Source organism: Sesamum indicum, linkage group LG6 (genome assembly GCF_026168435.1).
Source record: "Sesamum indicum cultivar Baizhima isolate 11 linkage group LG6, ASM2616843v1, whole genome shotgun sequence".
NCBI classification, from domain to species: domain Eukaryota; kingdom Viridiplantae; phylum Streptophyta; class Magnoliopsida; order Lamiales; family Pedaliaceae; genus Sesamum; species Sesamum indicum.
In genome coordinates, this window is record NC_142662.1 from 27824369 (window position 1) to 27840020 (window position 15652).

General features: G+C 39.6%; 3 protein-coding genes across 7 annotated transcripts; 2 read left to right on the plus strand and 1 right to left on the minus strand.

The window, feature by feature from the left end:
* Window positions 1-631: 631 nt before the first annotated feature.
* LOC105162993 (squamosa promoter-binding-like protein 1) lies at window positions 632-6313 on the minus strand. Its single transcript, XM_011081184.3, has 10 exons — window positions 5545-6313; window positions 4894-5075; window positions 4194-4750; window positions 3511-3585; window positions 3253-3360; window positions 3008-3128; window positions 2748-2889; window positions 2425-2563; window positions 1492-2118; window positions 632-1236 (listed from the first exon to the last, which is right to left on the minus strand). The coding sequence occupies exons 1-10, from the start codon at window positions 6117-6119 to the stop codon at window positions 802-804; spliced, it is 2961 nt and encodes a 986-aa protein (XP_011079486.1). The 5' UTR covers window positions 6120-6313; the 3' UTR covers window positions 632-801.
* A 1499-nt stretch (window positions 6314-7812) lies between these two features.
* LOC105162992 (Protein kinase superfamily protein) lies at window positions 7813-12260 on the plus strand. 5 transcript variants are annotated; one of them, XM_088881807.1, is made up of 9 exons: window positions 7980-8327; window positions 8721-8765; window positions 9317-9443; window positions 9867-10114; window positions 10197-10323; window positions 10678-10951; window positions 11221-11353; window positions 11464-11550; window positions 11902-12260. In XM_088881807.1, exons 3-9 carry the CDS (start codon window positions 9359-9361, stop codon window positions 12034-12036), a joined length of 1089 nt encoding a protein of 362 aa, XP_088737933.1. In that variant the 5' UTR covers window positions 7980-8327; window positions 8721-8765; window positions 9317-9358; the 3' UTR covers window positions 12037-12260. The 5 variants fall into 5 exon arrangements, with proteins under 5 accessions (XP_088737935.1, XP_088737933.1, XP_088737934.1 ...); XM_088881808.1 differs by having other exon boundaries at window positions 9322-9443; XM_088881809.1 differs by lacking the exons at window positions 7980-8327; window positions 8721-8765 and adding an exon at window positions 7813-7831.
* A 127-nt stretch (window positions 12261-12387) lies between these two features.
* On the plus strand, window positions 12388-15573 carry LOC105162991 (uncharacterized). The gene is made up of 3 exons (XM_011081182.3): window positions 12388-13267; window positions 13786-15223; window positions 15313-15573. The coding sequence occupies exons 1-3, from the start codon at window positions 12976-12978 to the stop codon at window positions 15491-15493; spliced, it is 1911 nt and encodes a 636-aa protein (XP_011079484.1). The 5' UTR covers window positions 12388-12975; the 3' UTR covers window positions 15494-15573.
* The last annotated feature ends 79 nt before the right edge of the window (window positions 15574-15652 follow it).

Below are 15652 nucleotides of genomic sequence, written 5' to 3' on the forward strand. Positions count from 1 at the left end.
CGCCGCACAAGTGCTGTTACTCTGTATATATTGATTCTCTGACGACGACTAGGAAAATTATCCACTTCCCTCAATTATTCAGTTTTTCTTCAACATAAAATTATCAAGCTTAACCTATGGAATTAGAACATGTTCCAATTCTTTCGCAGAAAAGCTATATTCGTCTGGATTACAAGTTGAAATTCTTGGGCATCAACTGCAGCTTATTCACATTCCCTTTTGGAGTACCCTTCAATTATTTTTAGGTGTAGATCCATTGTTGGTAGAATCTCATCAACTGCAACTGATTGCTCATCATTCCACCAGCTTTGATACATTTTTGGCCAAATTTCTTAACCTTGTTTTTAGCACCGGCTGGGAACCCCCTTACAAGATCTTCAGTACATTGGGAAACAAATACGAGCGACATCAAAGATTGCATCCGCTCGTCCAACAACTTAGTGATAATAAAAGGTAAAAACAAGACAGGATAAATAACTAAAATGAAAGCAACGCATTTAGTGGGTTGATTTGTGGACATGGTCAAGAGCCCACCAAATAGTTCTCATGTGCCATCCTTTCACAAATAAATTACATAGGGTAACTGCAACAATTTACATACATAGTGAAGCTGCTTTGATACTCCAATCCAGAAAAGAGAAACAATTTGATAAAGCTCTTAAATTATTGTTACACTTACGGATTCTGAAATCTTCTCTAAACAGCTATTTATACCAAGTGCTTCGGTACTACATTTTGAGGGTGCACACAAACAAAAAAACAAATTAGGTTATCTTTGTCACACTCATTATCAAGTTGACCTCAGCTGGAACCATATTCCAACATCTCCCAACTGAATGGACGGAAGACAAACAGAACTCGAGGTAAGCTCTTCATAAGAATAGCCACACAAACACATACGGCAGCTATGGCCAACATGGAGAGCATCGCAGGCCTGTAAAGCAGAGTTCGACTCCCAGTTCTATAGGCCATATTCTGAGCACAAACACCACAAGGTCGCTGAATGCCTTTTATTCCAATCTCAAAACTAGCAGGAGGTTCCATATTTGGCTTCTGATTGATGCTGCTATCTGAAACAGTGTCAGATATGTCGACAACTACATGCCCAGAAGATACTCTTCTGTTGATTTTCCTCTGGACCAGGTGAATATAAGAGTAGTGTCCTCTCAGTCGAGCATAATCTTCAGGGGTGAATCCTGTGCTGTCAAGGGCACTCTTCCATGCTCCAATTCCCACCTGAAAAGACGGAAAATTATAAAGACGTGCTGTACATTGTACATATTCAAGTAGAATGGCTGTGGAAGTCGGTCACACCTAGTCCACCGATACAGTTGAGTGCTACTAAGATTGCTTTATTTTTAAAACTAAATTATATGAGCACTGGTTTTGCAATGTTCTTTGAAGCTTGCGGCGATGGAACCAGCCATTCGGGGCAGTCTCTACCACTTACAGGACACACAAAAGAATTGCAGGAAAGAAGAACAAGATTACCTTTCCAGGATCATCAGTCAAAGCATCCAAAATATCTTCAGATCCATCCCTACCAGCTGCTACATGAAGAGGGGTCAGACCTCCAGGTCCTGCAACATCAGGTCTAAACAAGGAACTCTTGTCAATTTCAACCAGGGATTGGTATTCTGAACTTAGTTCATCTGCTACTTCCTCAGGGACATATCTCAACAGCATCTCCACTAGAGACCTTGAATTTCTCCGCACTGCTCGATGCAGCAGACCCATCTCAGACAGAGCAAACTTCACGAAAGGCTGCTCTCCACCACTCACTATCCCATAGAAAAGAATATCCAGGAGCTTATTTACAACAGAACACCAGTCATGATCCATCGAAAACTCAACAAGATACTTGAACCGTTCAAAGGGAAACGAGCCCAAATTAGGACCTTCATGACCAAATCGCAGCTTTGACTGCAATTTATGGAGAAGCCATCCCATTTCATGTATAAACTCCATAGCTTGGTTTCGCGCATAAAATCTCCCTCTGTGTAAATTATCTATATCTGTCAATTCTATTTCTTTCTCTAGCATACAAATCTCAGTGCAAACATCATCCTCGCACACTATGAACGGAAAGAAGCTGCTACTGAGACCATGGTCTTCAACCTGAATGTGAGGAATAACAACAGGTCAGCGAGAAGGAATAGCAGTACTTTCTAAATCAGAAAATATATATTATTCACATTGCATCCATTCAGGCGGTTCATGAGACTACAGCTTTTGTGTAACAAAAAGACGAATTTTCATGATGTAGAAGTTCCTCAGTTAGCAACTCAAGTCATTGCGAAGGAACCATCATCTGAACAGCATTCATGCTGTATTACCAGTATACAATACTTGATGCACCAGATGTTAAAACAGAATTTGCCTCATATGATGAGCAATTTTATTATATGCAGACTAAATTAGTACCTCAATAAAACCTCTTCCTGTAACTGCAGGCACCGAACAGGAAAACTTAAGATATTGAACACTCCCCTCAAGGCCATCAACGTGTTCCACCAACTCAGTACTGGCTTCCACATAATTTCCATCCAGTGCACAGAGTAACCTAGCATACCGAGGATAAAATAAAATCTCAGTATCATAATGGTTTCATCAAAACAATGATGATCACATAATAATATCCTAAGCTTGGGATATATTGCAGGAAATGCCTATATATATTACTTCCTCTATTAGATCCATGAATAAAACAAGCATAGGCTCGGAGCATGTCAATTGACAATGCATACCTCGTGGAAGGTCGCGATAAATTAATGCCTTTGACAAAGAATTGAGCTTGCCCAGAGGATGCCACAGCAATAGGTTTAACACTCAGAATTGTGGTATAGTTATCAGTCCCAAGAGGCAAAGATGTGTTAACAACTACCTGACCTGCATTGCCAAATAGGTCCAAGTATCATATCCTCAAACAAATGTCTAAATACAGATATTCAAAACCATGAGAGAACATATGAGAGAAAGGTATTGGAAGAACAGAATGGGACCCAACCATTGTAAACAAATGCCATCTGATTCTGCACCCTGGCATAGATCCAACCCGTGCTCCAAAAATATACATCATCATAGATATTCAAAAGCCTATTTAGACTGGAGCTCAGATCACAATAGAGCTAACAAAACAAAAAGAAAATGGAAAAAAGGAATAATTAGAACTCAGCAATTACATAAGTTCTAAAACGAATGTGGGGCCATAAGTCCATAATGATGTTTCAAAAGTATTAGCAGAAACCATACCTCCTCCCAGGAAGATTCAGACAGACGAAGATATATAGTCAAAATGACACAGCCTGGCCTAATGTAGCTCTCTATGTCAGTAGGACTATGGGATAACCAATCAAATATCTGGAAGTTCAAAATTCACATATTCAAACTGTCAGAGAGAAAGATGTAGAGGGTGAATGGGAAGGGAGAAGCACTCACGAAAAGAAAATATAACCAGTTCTCTTAATAGAGATGTATGAGTTAACAAACATCGTAGAAATCAAAAGGTACCTGCGCTCTTAAAACAATGGGAAAATCACTAGGCTCTTTGCCAAATAGTTTGAAAACAATGCGATCTGTGTGGCTCTGTAACAAAATAGATGAAAAGAATAGAACATAAATATAATAAACAATAAAAGCAGGTAAAAAATATTCGATGCTAATACTAAAGAAAATGATCTAGTTTGACAGAAGTTATCCCTGGATAACATAACATCATAATAAGGATTAAAAAGCAAGAATTCTGGCATAGCCAACACAACTTGATCTAGTGAACAACATCTTTCATACTTAGTCGGTACCCAAGTCGATGGACACGTATAATTTCCCGGTTTTTGACAAAATGTATCAAAAAACGACTTTGAACTTGCCAATCTTGATTTTGTTTGCTCATCTCAGACGGCTGATGGGAGTCATGGGCTCTACAATCACAATAAACCTCTAAGACAAGACAATCCTTAGACTTCAATGTACCGAGGACAACAGAAAGAAATATAATAACAGAAGAGCATACAGATATATGCTGAACAAATGATATACATCATGAGTGAATAAATTTATCTCATAGAAAACAAGGAAAAGTTCTTCAAGAGATGGGAATTTAGATGTCACTTTGACATTTTAAGAGAAAAGCTCTTTTCCATCTAATAGATCCAGTGGCTTCTAAGAGAATGTTAAATTAGAATAGAATATACCTGAGCCTCTCCGCTGGAACTGGATGGTGACTGTGCAGATGCAGAATCTGAATTTCCACTAGTCTGAGGAGGACTTGACTGATGAGATTCTTGTTGCGCCCACGAAGGACACCCAATCCCTAGACCCTGTGGAACGGTTGATCTTTCTATGTCGTCCATACCATCATCAGAATCAACATAAATGTCATTCAGATCAAAATTGTTGAGTTTGCTCCTCCCACCAGAAGTCTCCCTGCCTTGATCATAAATTTGAGAAGTGGCCTGGGTGTGTAACACGATTCCCGGCCTTTGAGAACTGGCTTGCAGATCCCCAATTTTTCTTGGCATTTCATCACCAGTAGTTGTACAATGTTCCTGCATAGATCTTTGTCCTAGAGAATCATTTGAGAGCAACGCAGGTACGGACTCTGAGTTTCCCAGTGAAGGCAAATTATTGAGCAAGTCTTGAGATTCCTGTAGATGCGCAGATATGTTTCTTCGGAAGGGTCCCTGACTGGCAAGGGTTTGCAGAAGATGAGACAGGAGATCCTGATCATCTGTCTGGTTCGACCTATTGGCTGAAAGACATGGAAATCAGAAGGCAATCAATGTTGGAGTTGTCATAGGCCTCAAATGATCAAAATAATGAATCACAAGCAGCTCTGCAAATCATGTCATGAGTCACGATTTTCTCTTAGACAGGGAGGCATCGTTTGCTTACAGTGCATGTTGGAGAGTATCTTCAGTATGCTCATCAACAGATAACCACTTGCCTGGTTGTCATTGATTGGACTACTATTACTGACATTCTCTGTCTGTGTTTTCCTCCTCCTTTTATTGTGGCCAGCCAAGCGCCGACGGCAGCTTCTCTTTCCTTCGTCAAACTCTTGAAGTGCATGGAACCTGGTTAATCAAAGAATCATTCAATACCACCACTCACAAAAATGTAAGTTCATATAAGAACTATGAACCTATTGCTTCCAAGAGTACAGAAGTACCAAGCTCTGGGAGTGTGCGAGGCAAAAAACTTCTGCTTCTTGAGAGAAGATACATGTATGCCATAAATACAGTTACAGACATGAATCGATTTCCAAAGATGACAAGTACAGTTTCATCTAAAAACCCTTTTTTTTTTTTTTTTCCATCTTTTCCAATTTCATTCAGTACCATCTAACAAACATGCGGATTGGATCAATTAGCAATTCGTGAATCTTTTGCTTCCATATTCCTCAGGGGTACCAAGTATTGGAGAGGCTATGTTAAGATCACATCTTTGTTCCAGCCCTGACGTCATTCTCCAGTACCAATAGCCATTTGAATGTTAAAATGGCGTTGGACGTGACAAACATATTACCAAAGAATAAAAACTGACCTGCTGCACTGCTGGCAGAACCGCTGCATTTGATTTGCTACGAGTGCCTTGCTAGCCTTGGAATGCATCTCACAGACCTTATGTCGTCGATGGTAGTCTTTAGCCTTGCTCAGATCAGCCCCGCAATCGTCAACCTGACAAACTGCACGATTGGGCGTAGGGGCAGCCAACTTGGTCTTCTTCCCGGTTGTTGGTTCCGTGTTGGCGGACACTGCGTATCCTCGTCCACCAAGGTTGAGAGTAAGATTATCAGCAGACAAATTATTGTCTTGGACCCTCCTCTTCTTCTCCAATTCCCTGTTATCCTTGACAGTGGGTTGATCCAGTTCATCAGAAAAGGAGGAACAACTGTTGGAGGAAGCAACAGTAGTGGTGAGTTGAGTCTGGAGGGGGAACAACTGTCTGCTCTGAAAATTAGAGGAAGTGGGATGGAGAGGGGTAGCGATGAAGAGGTCCCCATCCCATCTCCAATCGTTGGGATCCCACTCGATGCCTCGTTTGGCCATAGCTCGCAAATCTGTGGAGGGCATACCATAATAAAGCTGAGGTTGGGCTCCAAATCTAGCCTCCTCCATAAAAGGGGATGAAGAGGCAGCAAAGGAGAGTAGGGAGAGTTGGGAAGTCTTGAGTTGAGGAATGAATCAGGTAGGGGAGGCGCAGAAAGAGTAGCCGGAGAGCTCCATGAATCGGAAATGGAACACCAAAAAGAAAGAGTTAATCGGGAGGAAGAGAAGAATAAAGTAAAGACAAGTTGGGAGGTTGGGGGGGGGGGGGGGCGGTGGCGAAAGGTGCGGATGGGGTGGGGAGGGAGAGAGAGAGAGAGAGAGATGGTAAGTGGTAAGTAGTAAGTGGTAAGTGGTGAGTGGTGGTTTTTGTTTCTTTAGTTGGTCTACTTTTTTGTATTGGGGGGTGGGGTCATATTTTTGGTACATAACCCTCTCTCTCTCTCTCTCTCTGTACCCTTTTTTCTTTTTATAATTAATAATTTACTTAAATGTTGAGTACATGTGCAGATGCATTGATGATGATGATGATGATGATGAAGATGATGATGGGCATGGGCAGGGAAGCCCCTCTCTCTACTCTCTACACATTAAAATAAATATCGAAATTCCATACTATATATTTGAATTTTTATTGTGTAGGTAAGTAATTAGGAATTAGGAATTAGGTTAGAGGGAATAGAATAAGTGGTGAGAAAATAAGGAGGGATTTGGAAATAAGGCGACACTAGAGTGGGAGTGTCCGAGTGGGGTTAGAAATACTATAAAAATTTAATAATAATAACATATGGTAGATTATGATAATTAATTTTGATTTGTAACAATGATGATGATGAGACATCCAAAGTGTCTAACTCTAACACCACATGCTGATGCGGGTGGTCTCTTGTCTTGGCCGCCTTCCCCTTCCCCTTCCCCTTCCAATATAGTTTTCCAGATAAGCGGTTGTTACCTACCTCCAATGTAATTAAGACAAAGACAGAGCAGAGTAGATCAGCTCTGTCTGAGTTTTGTACATTTTGAGAATTATTTATTTAAAGTTTAAACAACACACATAAGGGATTTGGGGACTAAATACATTGTCCAAATCGTTACTTATTGTTTCTTTCTCTGCCAATCATTGCAAATTTCATGATTGTTTTATTCATTAGAGTAATTACATATTTATTTATTATTATTATTATTATTATTTTAAAAGGGTATAATAATATATATGTATATGAAAAAATATTAGGAGAAGGTTGGATTGGATTGGAGAGGGGGGAAAATGGTTAATGGGGAATGGTGATGTGATGTTGGAGAAAAATTAGGGAAGAAGAGGAACAATCAAAAAAAAAAAAAGTGGATGGAAATCACTTATTCTTTGTATTCCATAAGCATGAGACATTTCCTTGAGAGCAGGGTGGGTGGGAAGTGGGCACATGAGATGAGACAACCCACGTACGTACCCCCACCCAATCAACCAATGTTAATAATTATGCCCCCTTCTTTTCTTCTTTCAAGGATTTAGACCAAATTCAATCCTCATAAAATAATTATTATGTAAAAGCATATTGGATTATTAAACATAATTATAACAATGTAATGATTAATAATAATAATAATTATTATTATTATGAGCAGAGATGATGATGATATATATATATATAGTTGGGGAAACACAAAAGAGAGATCTTTAAGTCGTAGTTAACATGCAAGCAATTGATTGTGGTTTTGATGAGTTAGGTTGGGAGCGGACAAGAAGTCTGTGTGGCACATGCACCCTTATTCGCTCATACATATATGTATGTATGTATATGTATTTTACTTACTACCTGCGATGTTGCCTTGCCATGTGTCTTGTCTTGTCTTGTGGTGTCAGCTTTCATGAAGTGAAGTGATGATGAATGAATGTCAACTGTGAATTTTTGATGCATGATGATTCAGAGATAGAGAGAGAGAGAGAGAGAGAGATTTTATTCGTTGGAGTTGGGGTGAGGTCCGGCAGTTTTTTTAAAAAATAGAATGCAATACAGAACAGAATGAATAAATGAAAAGTGGAGGACAGGGAAGGGACATTATTTGTCCATTTGCATTATTTCGCCTAATTTCTTCCGTCTTTATCGCCGCCTTCCAATTTCGAATTCTCTCTTTTTTCGCCCCTCCCACTTTCCCTCTTTCCTCTCTCCCCCCCAAGAAAGAGTGTGTGTTTGTGTGTTTTTGGCGTTGCACAGATTGGATTTCAGTTAAAATTTGTGTATTGCTCCGCCTCCGTTAGTCCATCATTCTCTGCTTTACTGGGTATTGTTTCTCATCAATCGCTCTCATTTCTTATTTTCCCCCCCTTTTTTTTTTGTTGTTTTAAATTAATACTAGACTAGTGTCAAATCCCTTTTTCACATGAATGAATGAATTTCTTCATCTATTACTTCCTTCTCTTCTGTCCAGTGCCAACTGATTTCAACCTCAACTCCCTCCTCATGTTTGTTTTACTACTCCATATAATTGCATGCTATCCCACATCCCTTTCTGTCCCACCTCCTTCCCGGACTAGCTCTTCACTTGCGCATACCATACCATTCTCCTTTATACCAAATTTCAGTGATAATGATACGCTCTTCTTCAACTTGCCTTTCTACATATTCATACACTAACATTAAGCAGATTATTTAACGCTGATGCTTTTGAGTACAGTCCCCCACAACAAGGAGCTGATTTGCCAACCTGGGAATAACTTTGGTACCCTTCCCATGTATTAATAATACTAGTCTTTCAGTAATTAACGTGCATTGCTTCAAAAAGGGATGACGCAATGCTTGTTGTCTGTCTGATTTTTGGCGGCTAATTCTGGAACATGCTTCGTTTACTCTCTTGCTGAAACTTTTGTATTTATATGGGTTTCGTGCTGTAAATTACATTTACAATTACAATTATCTCACTCGCACACAGGTTCCATGTCCCTGGTACATATATAGTCCAGTAAAAACCTTGGGCTGCCAACTAAATTAGTAATTGCTCTCCACACTCATCTTTGTCATTTACACAATCCTTGCTCTCATTTACATTAGCATATAAATGTCTACGCAGAGTCACAGCTCTAAAATTAGGATAATCTGACTTAGATCTATGGACTAACTGCATAATGTCCTTCTTTCAAGGGTGATATTTGACCTTTCGGCTGATTCTTGTATGCTTTTTTAATCCAATACACCAGTAACACCACACATCTCCTTGAGATCATTTTTCAAGATTTAAAAAAATACGTTATGAGCTTCTCTTCTTGCTCATAGGACAGAAAAGCACATTGAAGGAGATCCTTTGCTGGAAAGAATATGAGTTGTTTTAGCTGTTGCCAAGAGGATGAGATCAACAAACATGCTGATGGTGGAGGCGAGTACACAGTAAAAAATTCAGCTGGTAATTCAACAGCCCCTATAGTTAGTGGTTCATGTCTTGCACCCGACAGCTTAATATATCTTTTATCTTTATGTGCATTTTAACCTGCTCTGAGTGTGGTGTTTTTCTTGGTTAGCTTTCATGAAGTTTATATGCTTGATGTTTGAAATTGTGAACTCGACCTTCCTGTTCATATCTGGGACCTTAGCTGTTGGCTTCTCAACTCTCCGAAGGATCATTAGGTTTTAGGTTCTAACGCTTTGTGTATTAGGACAAGTCAGAGGTGTTGATTCAATCAGGGTCCCTGATTAGGTGGTTTTATGCTTGCAAAAGCATTCTGTTTGTTCATACAAAAGCGTACTTTGTTATTTTGGGCATCATGATTCGCTTTGTTTCGTTGTTACCAAGAAAATTAGTAAAAACTAAGATCAGTTATTCTGGTAGGGAAAGATGGAGGCTATCAAAATACCGAAGCTGCATCAAAAGCTCAAGCTGTGAAAGTCCAGCCCATTGCAGTTCCCTCAATTCCAGTGGATGAACTCAAGGAAGTTACAAGTAACTTTAGCACAGATTCCTTAATAGGGGAAGGCTCGTATGGAAGAGTGTATTATGGAGTTCTTAAGAATGACCGAGCTGCAGCTATAAAGAAATTGGATACAAGCAAACAACCAGATGACGAATTCTTAGCTCAGGTTTGTTTTGAATATGGAATCTAATTCTTGTTTCAGGAATTAGGTATTAAGCATTGAAAAGATCGTACTTTTGAATTTGCAGGTGTCAATGGTTTCAAGGCTAAAACACGAAAACTTTGTGGAACTACTTGGTTATTGTGCCGATGGAAATCAACGTATTCTTGCATATGAATTTGCGTCTAATGGATCTCTTCACGATATTCTTCATGGTATGTTGAATAACACTTGCTACAGTATAGTTATGTTCTTTCACTTATTTTTCCTCCCATTTAATTCTTGTGGACAATATTTCATATGTAACATCATGATTATGTTCTAATATTGCTTCTATTTTCTTTCATCCCATGAATGCAGTCACTTTCGTATACAGGCCATTTGATTTGCTTTTATTCAGCTGAATTTCAGGATGTATTATGCACTACAGGATGCCATTTTTTCTCATGATAAAAATAAAACCTATACTCATCCCCAACCCTTTAATAGTGCGAAAAAGAAAGAAGGAAAAGCAGCAAGTCTTTTACATTTGCTGAGGTATAAATTTAATTTCTCTACATTTTTTTTAGGAAGAAAAGGCGTTAAAGGAGCACAACCTGGTCCAGTTCTTTCTTGGGCTCAACGCGTGAAAATTGCTGTTGCAGCTGCTAAGGGCCTTGAATATCTTCATGAAAAAGCAGAGCCTCACATCGTCCACCGTGATATTAAGTCCAGCAATGTACTAATATTTGATGATGATGTAGCTAAGATTGCTGACTTTGATTTATCAAATCAAGCTCCTGATATGGCAGCACGTCTTCACTCAACTCGCGTCCTTGGGACGTTTGGGTATCACGCTCCAGAGTAAGCTGCTTTGGGTGTCACATATGTCTCTCTTTTGCTACCTCCTTTATTACCCCTCCACCGTCACTCTTGGTTTGGAACCTAAAAAGTTAGCACTTTGCTGCATAAACAAATCCATATTTGTACACCCACATAGAAAGATTGATATAAACCTTTGTCATCCTTTCCAGAAAATAAGTTTCTTGAAGGCCTCACCTTTTGACTCTTAAATAATGTCATTGATGTGATCTTACCTGTTGGTGTATTTTTTCTATTTTGTGTTTTGGCAGATACGCAATGACTGGACAGCTGAACTCAAAGAGTGACGTATACAGCTTCGGTGTTGTCCTTCTGGAGCTTCTCACTGGGCGCAAACCTGTTGATCACACATTACCTCGTGGACAGCAAAGTTTAGTGACATGGGTACTCTCTTTTTTTCCATTTTAATTATTTCCTTCTTTCAAATTTTAGCTTATAACCTCGTCTCCCTGTTCTTACATTACTTTGCTCTGTGATTCTGTTGTATTTTTCAGGCTACACCAAAACTGAGTGAAGATAAGGTCCGGCAATGTGTTGACAGTAGACTGGGAGTAGATTACCCACCTAAGGCTGTTGCTAAGGTAATTATGTACTCTAATGATAATAAATAGCTGAATTGCCATTTTTATGTCAATTTTATGCCATCTTCTGCGCAACATTTGTTACAGCAGAATGTCATTATTGTGAAGCCTTCTTGCAAGTTTTTATGACCCAACTGCTGTGTTATTGGTCTGATGTAATTTGCTGATTTCTAATGTTTCCCGCTAACATGTCAATGCCTAATAGAGGCTAGGAGAAGGTGCTTGACATATATGTGTATACATTCATATGTATCTAGGTGGTGTTGAAATGAATTGGGAGGTAAAGAGAGTATTGTATTGTTACCATCCAATTGATGTATTCTGACTGTAGCTACTATGTTTTGAATCCAGATGGCTGCTGTTGCCGCTTTATGTGTACAATATGAAGCTGATTTTCGGCCAAACATGAGCATTGTAGTCAAAGCACTCCAGCCCCTTCTAAATACTCGTCCAGGACCAGCTGATGAAAATGGTGGCCTAACATGAGAGGTGGATTGAAGCTACATCCCGTTGAGCAGGAGAGTCGATAAATGTTGCCAAGAGAAATTCCGTCTACCCAAATTATAATGAAGGAATCAGCGTGGTCCTCATTGTTTATATAATGTATGATTATTTGTATTCATGGACAGTAGAGGCGCTGATGCATATAACATTTGATTGAACAACTTTTTGGTTGGTCATATGGGTGTAATTAATAATCAAGTTTTGTATGCAAGGGGAAATGCGGAACGAGAAAATACAAGTGAAGTGGCATATCAATAAACCAGGGTAAAAATATGAAATCAGTTTTAGAATACGTGAAATAAACAAGTATTCAGAGGAAGACAAATGTGCACTAGCCAAGATTACAGAGACAAATGTGTGATGGGGATAGGGATGGCGTCGTGATCGTGATTTAATACATAAAGCATTGGGCAGCGAGGACAGGGGGAGACATATGCAGAGCAATTGTAATTTGTGAACAGGGGGTACAAGTCTGCAAAACAAGATTGGAGTAGAGGGCATCTTCATAAATACGTTACTTCAAAAGCATTTCCGGCGCTCCCGTTCAGTAAAAAATTCTGGAGAATTATCCTCAAATTTTACTATTGATTTAATTTTGATCCTTAAACTGTAGTTTTTTTTTTTCCCGAATTTGATTCTTTTAGTAATTGCACTTGTTCCTCTTGCCCAACTTTACAGACAACTAATGGAAATGATCAAATTCAAAAAAAATATTGACAGTTTGAGAATCAAAATTATCATAATCAAATTAGCGGATAAGTTCGAGGATGGAAAGTGTAATTCGTCCTAAACATCCTCCGCTCAATATTATTTATTTCAAAACCCCAAAAACCCCTCCGTTTCTTTAGGCGGGCCGGAAACCCCATTCCAGAATAAAATTCATTTGCCTTTGATGCCATTGCTGCTGGGTTGAGTAGGGTGATGGCGGGTGATGAACAGGCGCCGGCGGCCAACAACCTCATTGGCGCCGCCACCGGAGTGGAGCCCCAGTATAAGATCGCCAAGACCTCCGTTTGGTGGGACATAGAGAACTGCCAGGTGCCTAAAGCTTGCGACCCCCATGTGATTGCCCAGAACATAAGCTCTGCCCTTGTCAAAATGAATTATTGTGGACCTGTCACCATCTCGGCGTATGGCGATACCACCCGCATTCCCACCTCCATCCAACACGCCCTCTCCAGCACCGGCATCGCTCTCAACCACGTCCCCGCCGGTATTTCTCTCCTTCTACACACACACACACACACACATAATATCTGTATCATCAAAGGAGCAACGTGTCTGTGTAATTTCTTACCATCCTTCCCTCTATTCTGAGAGCATATATGGGGACTCCAAAATGAATTTGTCCTATAGCTGCCACCTGGATGGTTTTTTGCTTCTTGTTTTTTGATGGTTGTCAATCACTTGAGACTTTGATTTCTTTGTTCTTGGATATTGATTACTTATTTATGTATTTTGGAGCGACGAAGGAGATTGTAAGTGCTGCTATATGATTTAAAATGCTTGAGTTTTCGTGCACATTCATCTTTAGGAGATTTTGGGTTGTTATATGGTTTAGAGTTTACTTGGCACAATTAGATTGTGTAGTGCTTATGCTGAAGTTCAGTCAGAAGTTCTCAAGGAAAATAAAATTCTATTGGTTCTTGTCAATGTACATATATATATATATGTATATATGATGTTTGATAGCATTAGTTGATAATTTGCTCATGTGTGCTTGACAAACAGGGGTAAAAGATGCAAGTGACAAGAAAATATTAGTTGACATGCTATTCTGGGCAGTCGACAATCCTGCCCCAGCAAATTATTTGCTTATCTCCGGTGACAGGGATTTTTCAAATGCTCTCCATCAATTACGCATGCGAAGATATAATATCCTTCTGGCACAGCCCACTAAAGCATCTGTTGCTCTTGTTGCTGCAGCTAAGTGTGTATGGTACTGGACAAGCCTTGTCTATGGGGGTTCGCCTTTCACTAGTATTGAACATTCAGATGGTATTAATGCTTCTCAACAAGAAATGAAGCAGACTTCTGTCTGTCAAAACATTCTTTCAAATGAACCTGCTTCTACCAATGCTGTTATTCTTGCTTCAGAAGGCCAGAAGTTCCCTGGTCCTGGAAGGATTGCTGATAGCTACCTTAAACTACCATCCTTTTCAAAAGCTGCCAATCGCGCTAACATAACAAGGATGACAAGTTTGCCCATTAAACTTGAAGAAAGGAAAGACATGCAGTTTTCTCGTCAACCAGAAAGTATACCAGCAAAACAGTTTATAACAGCACCTCACGAGTTCTTCGGTGCAGCCACAAAAGCCATCGCATCGAGTAGGTCTGCTCCAAATCTAATTCCCACCATTATCAATACCTCATTTAGCAACTCAACTAACCTTAATGACAATTTGCACAATCAGTTCATACAGCCTCGACCTCCTTATGCTCCAGAAAATTTGGTTCCCTACAATTCTCAAAATAATAGTTTTCATCCAGCTCCTGCAAGATCAGATGGACCTACAGTTTCTGCAGCATTGTCTGCTGCACTCCCAGATGTTAGCAAGCTTAGCATGTCTAATTACCCTGGTTTCTACCAGAATGACCCAGTTTTAATTCGTCAAAGTGGAGAAGATTCTAGGTCTAAGTCCATTGTATCTCTGAAACCTATTAGTTCTTTCTTAGATGATAATGGCAGCGATAAGTGCGATAGCCAGATGATTTTCTCTGAGAATGTGGATGGTAAGTATCTTCATTCTAAACTTCCTATTTCCTCATCTTCTTCTGTGCCTGGTGTGTGGGGAAGTCAAGGATGCCAACCGCCGCCTGAATATGTACAAGGCCTTATAGGTGTTATCTTACTAGCTTTGAATACTCTGAAAGTTGAGAAGATTGCACCTTCAGAAGCTAATATAACCGACTGTATTCGCTATGGTGATCCAAAATACCGCTACACTGATGTAAGAAAGGCTTTAAAATGTGCACTTGACCAACAAATGATAGTCAAGCAACATTTAGGTAAGATGGAGCTTTATGTTGGTAGGATTGAGAGGTTATGGATATGTGAGAATCCTATCGGTGGTAATACTGAACAGTACCCAAAAACAACCTGGGCTGCAATTCAGAAGTTCCTAACTTCCCCAGGTGGGCGTTCGGCATTTATAGCATCTGAATGCAGGTAACAGTATGCTGATATTTAATCGCTTCCATTTCCTAAATGTATTTGGCTCTGCAATTGATTGCTGATATCATTGCTTCTACTTCTAGGTATGAAGCAGCCTTGATTCTTAGAAATTCATGCTTAAAAACAACCCCCTTGGGTGAGGTATTTCGGATCTTGAATATGATAATTTCCATGAAGAAATGGATCAAGCATACACAAGGGGGATGGCAACCTATTGCTATAACTCTTTTAGAAACTAAACAAGATACTGGTGGTGGTTCTTGATATGGAGCATCTGGTAATGTAATGCCCAAAATTGGGCCTTGGAATTATGGTGGTTATGTAAAATTTTTCTGCTTTCCTCCTATTGCTTAGCATGATGAGGTCTTGGAATTATGGTGGTAAGAGCTGGTGTGTTCATTGTGCCGACAATTCCCATATATA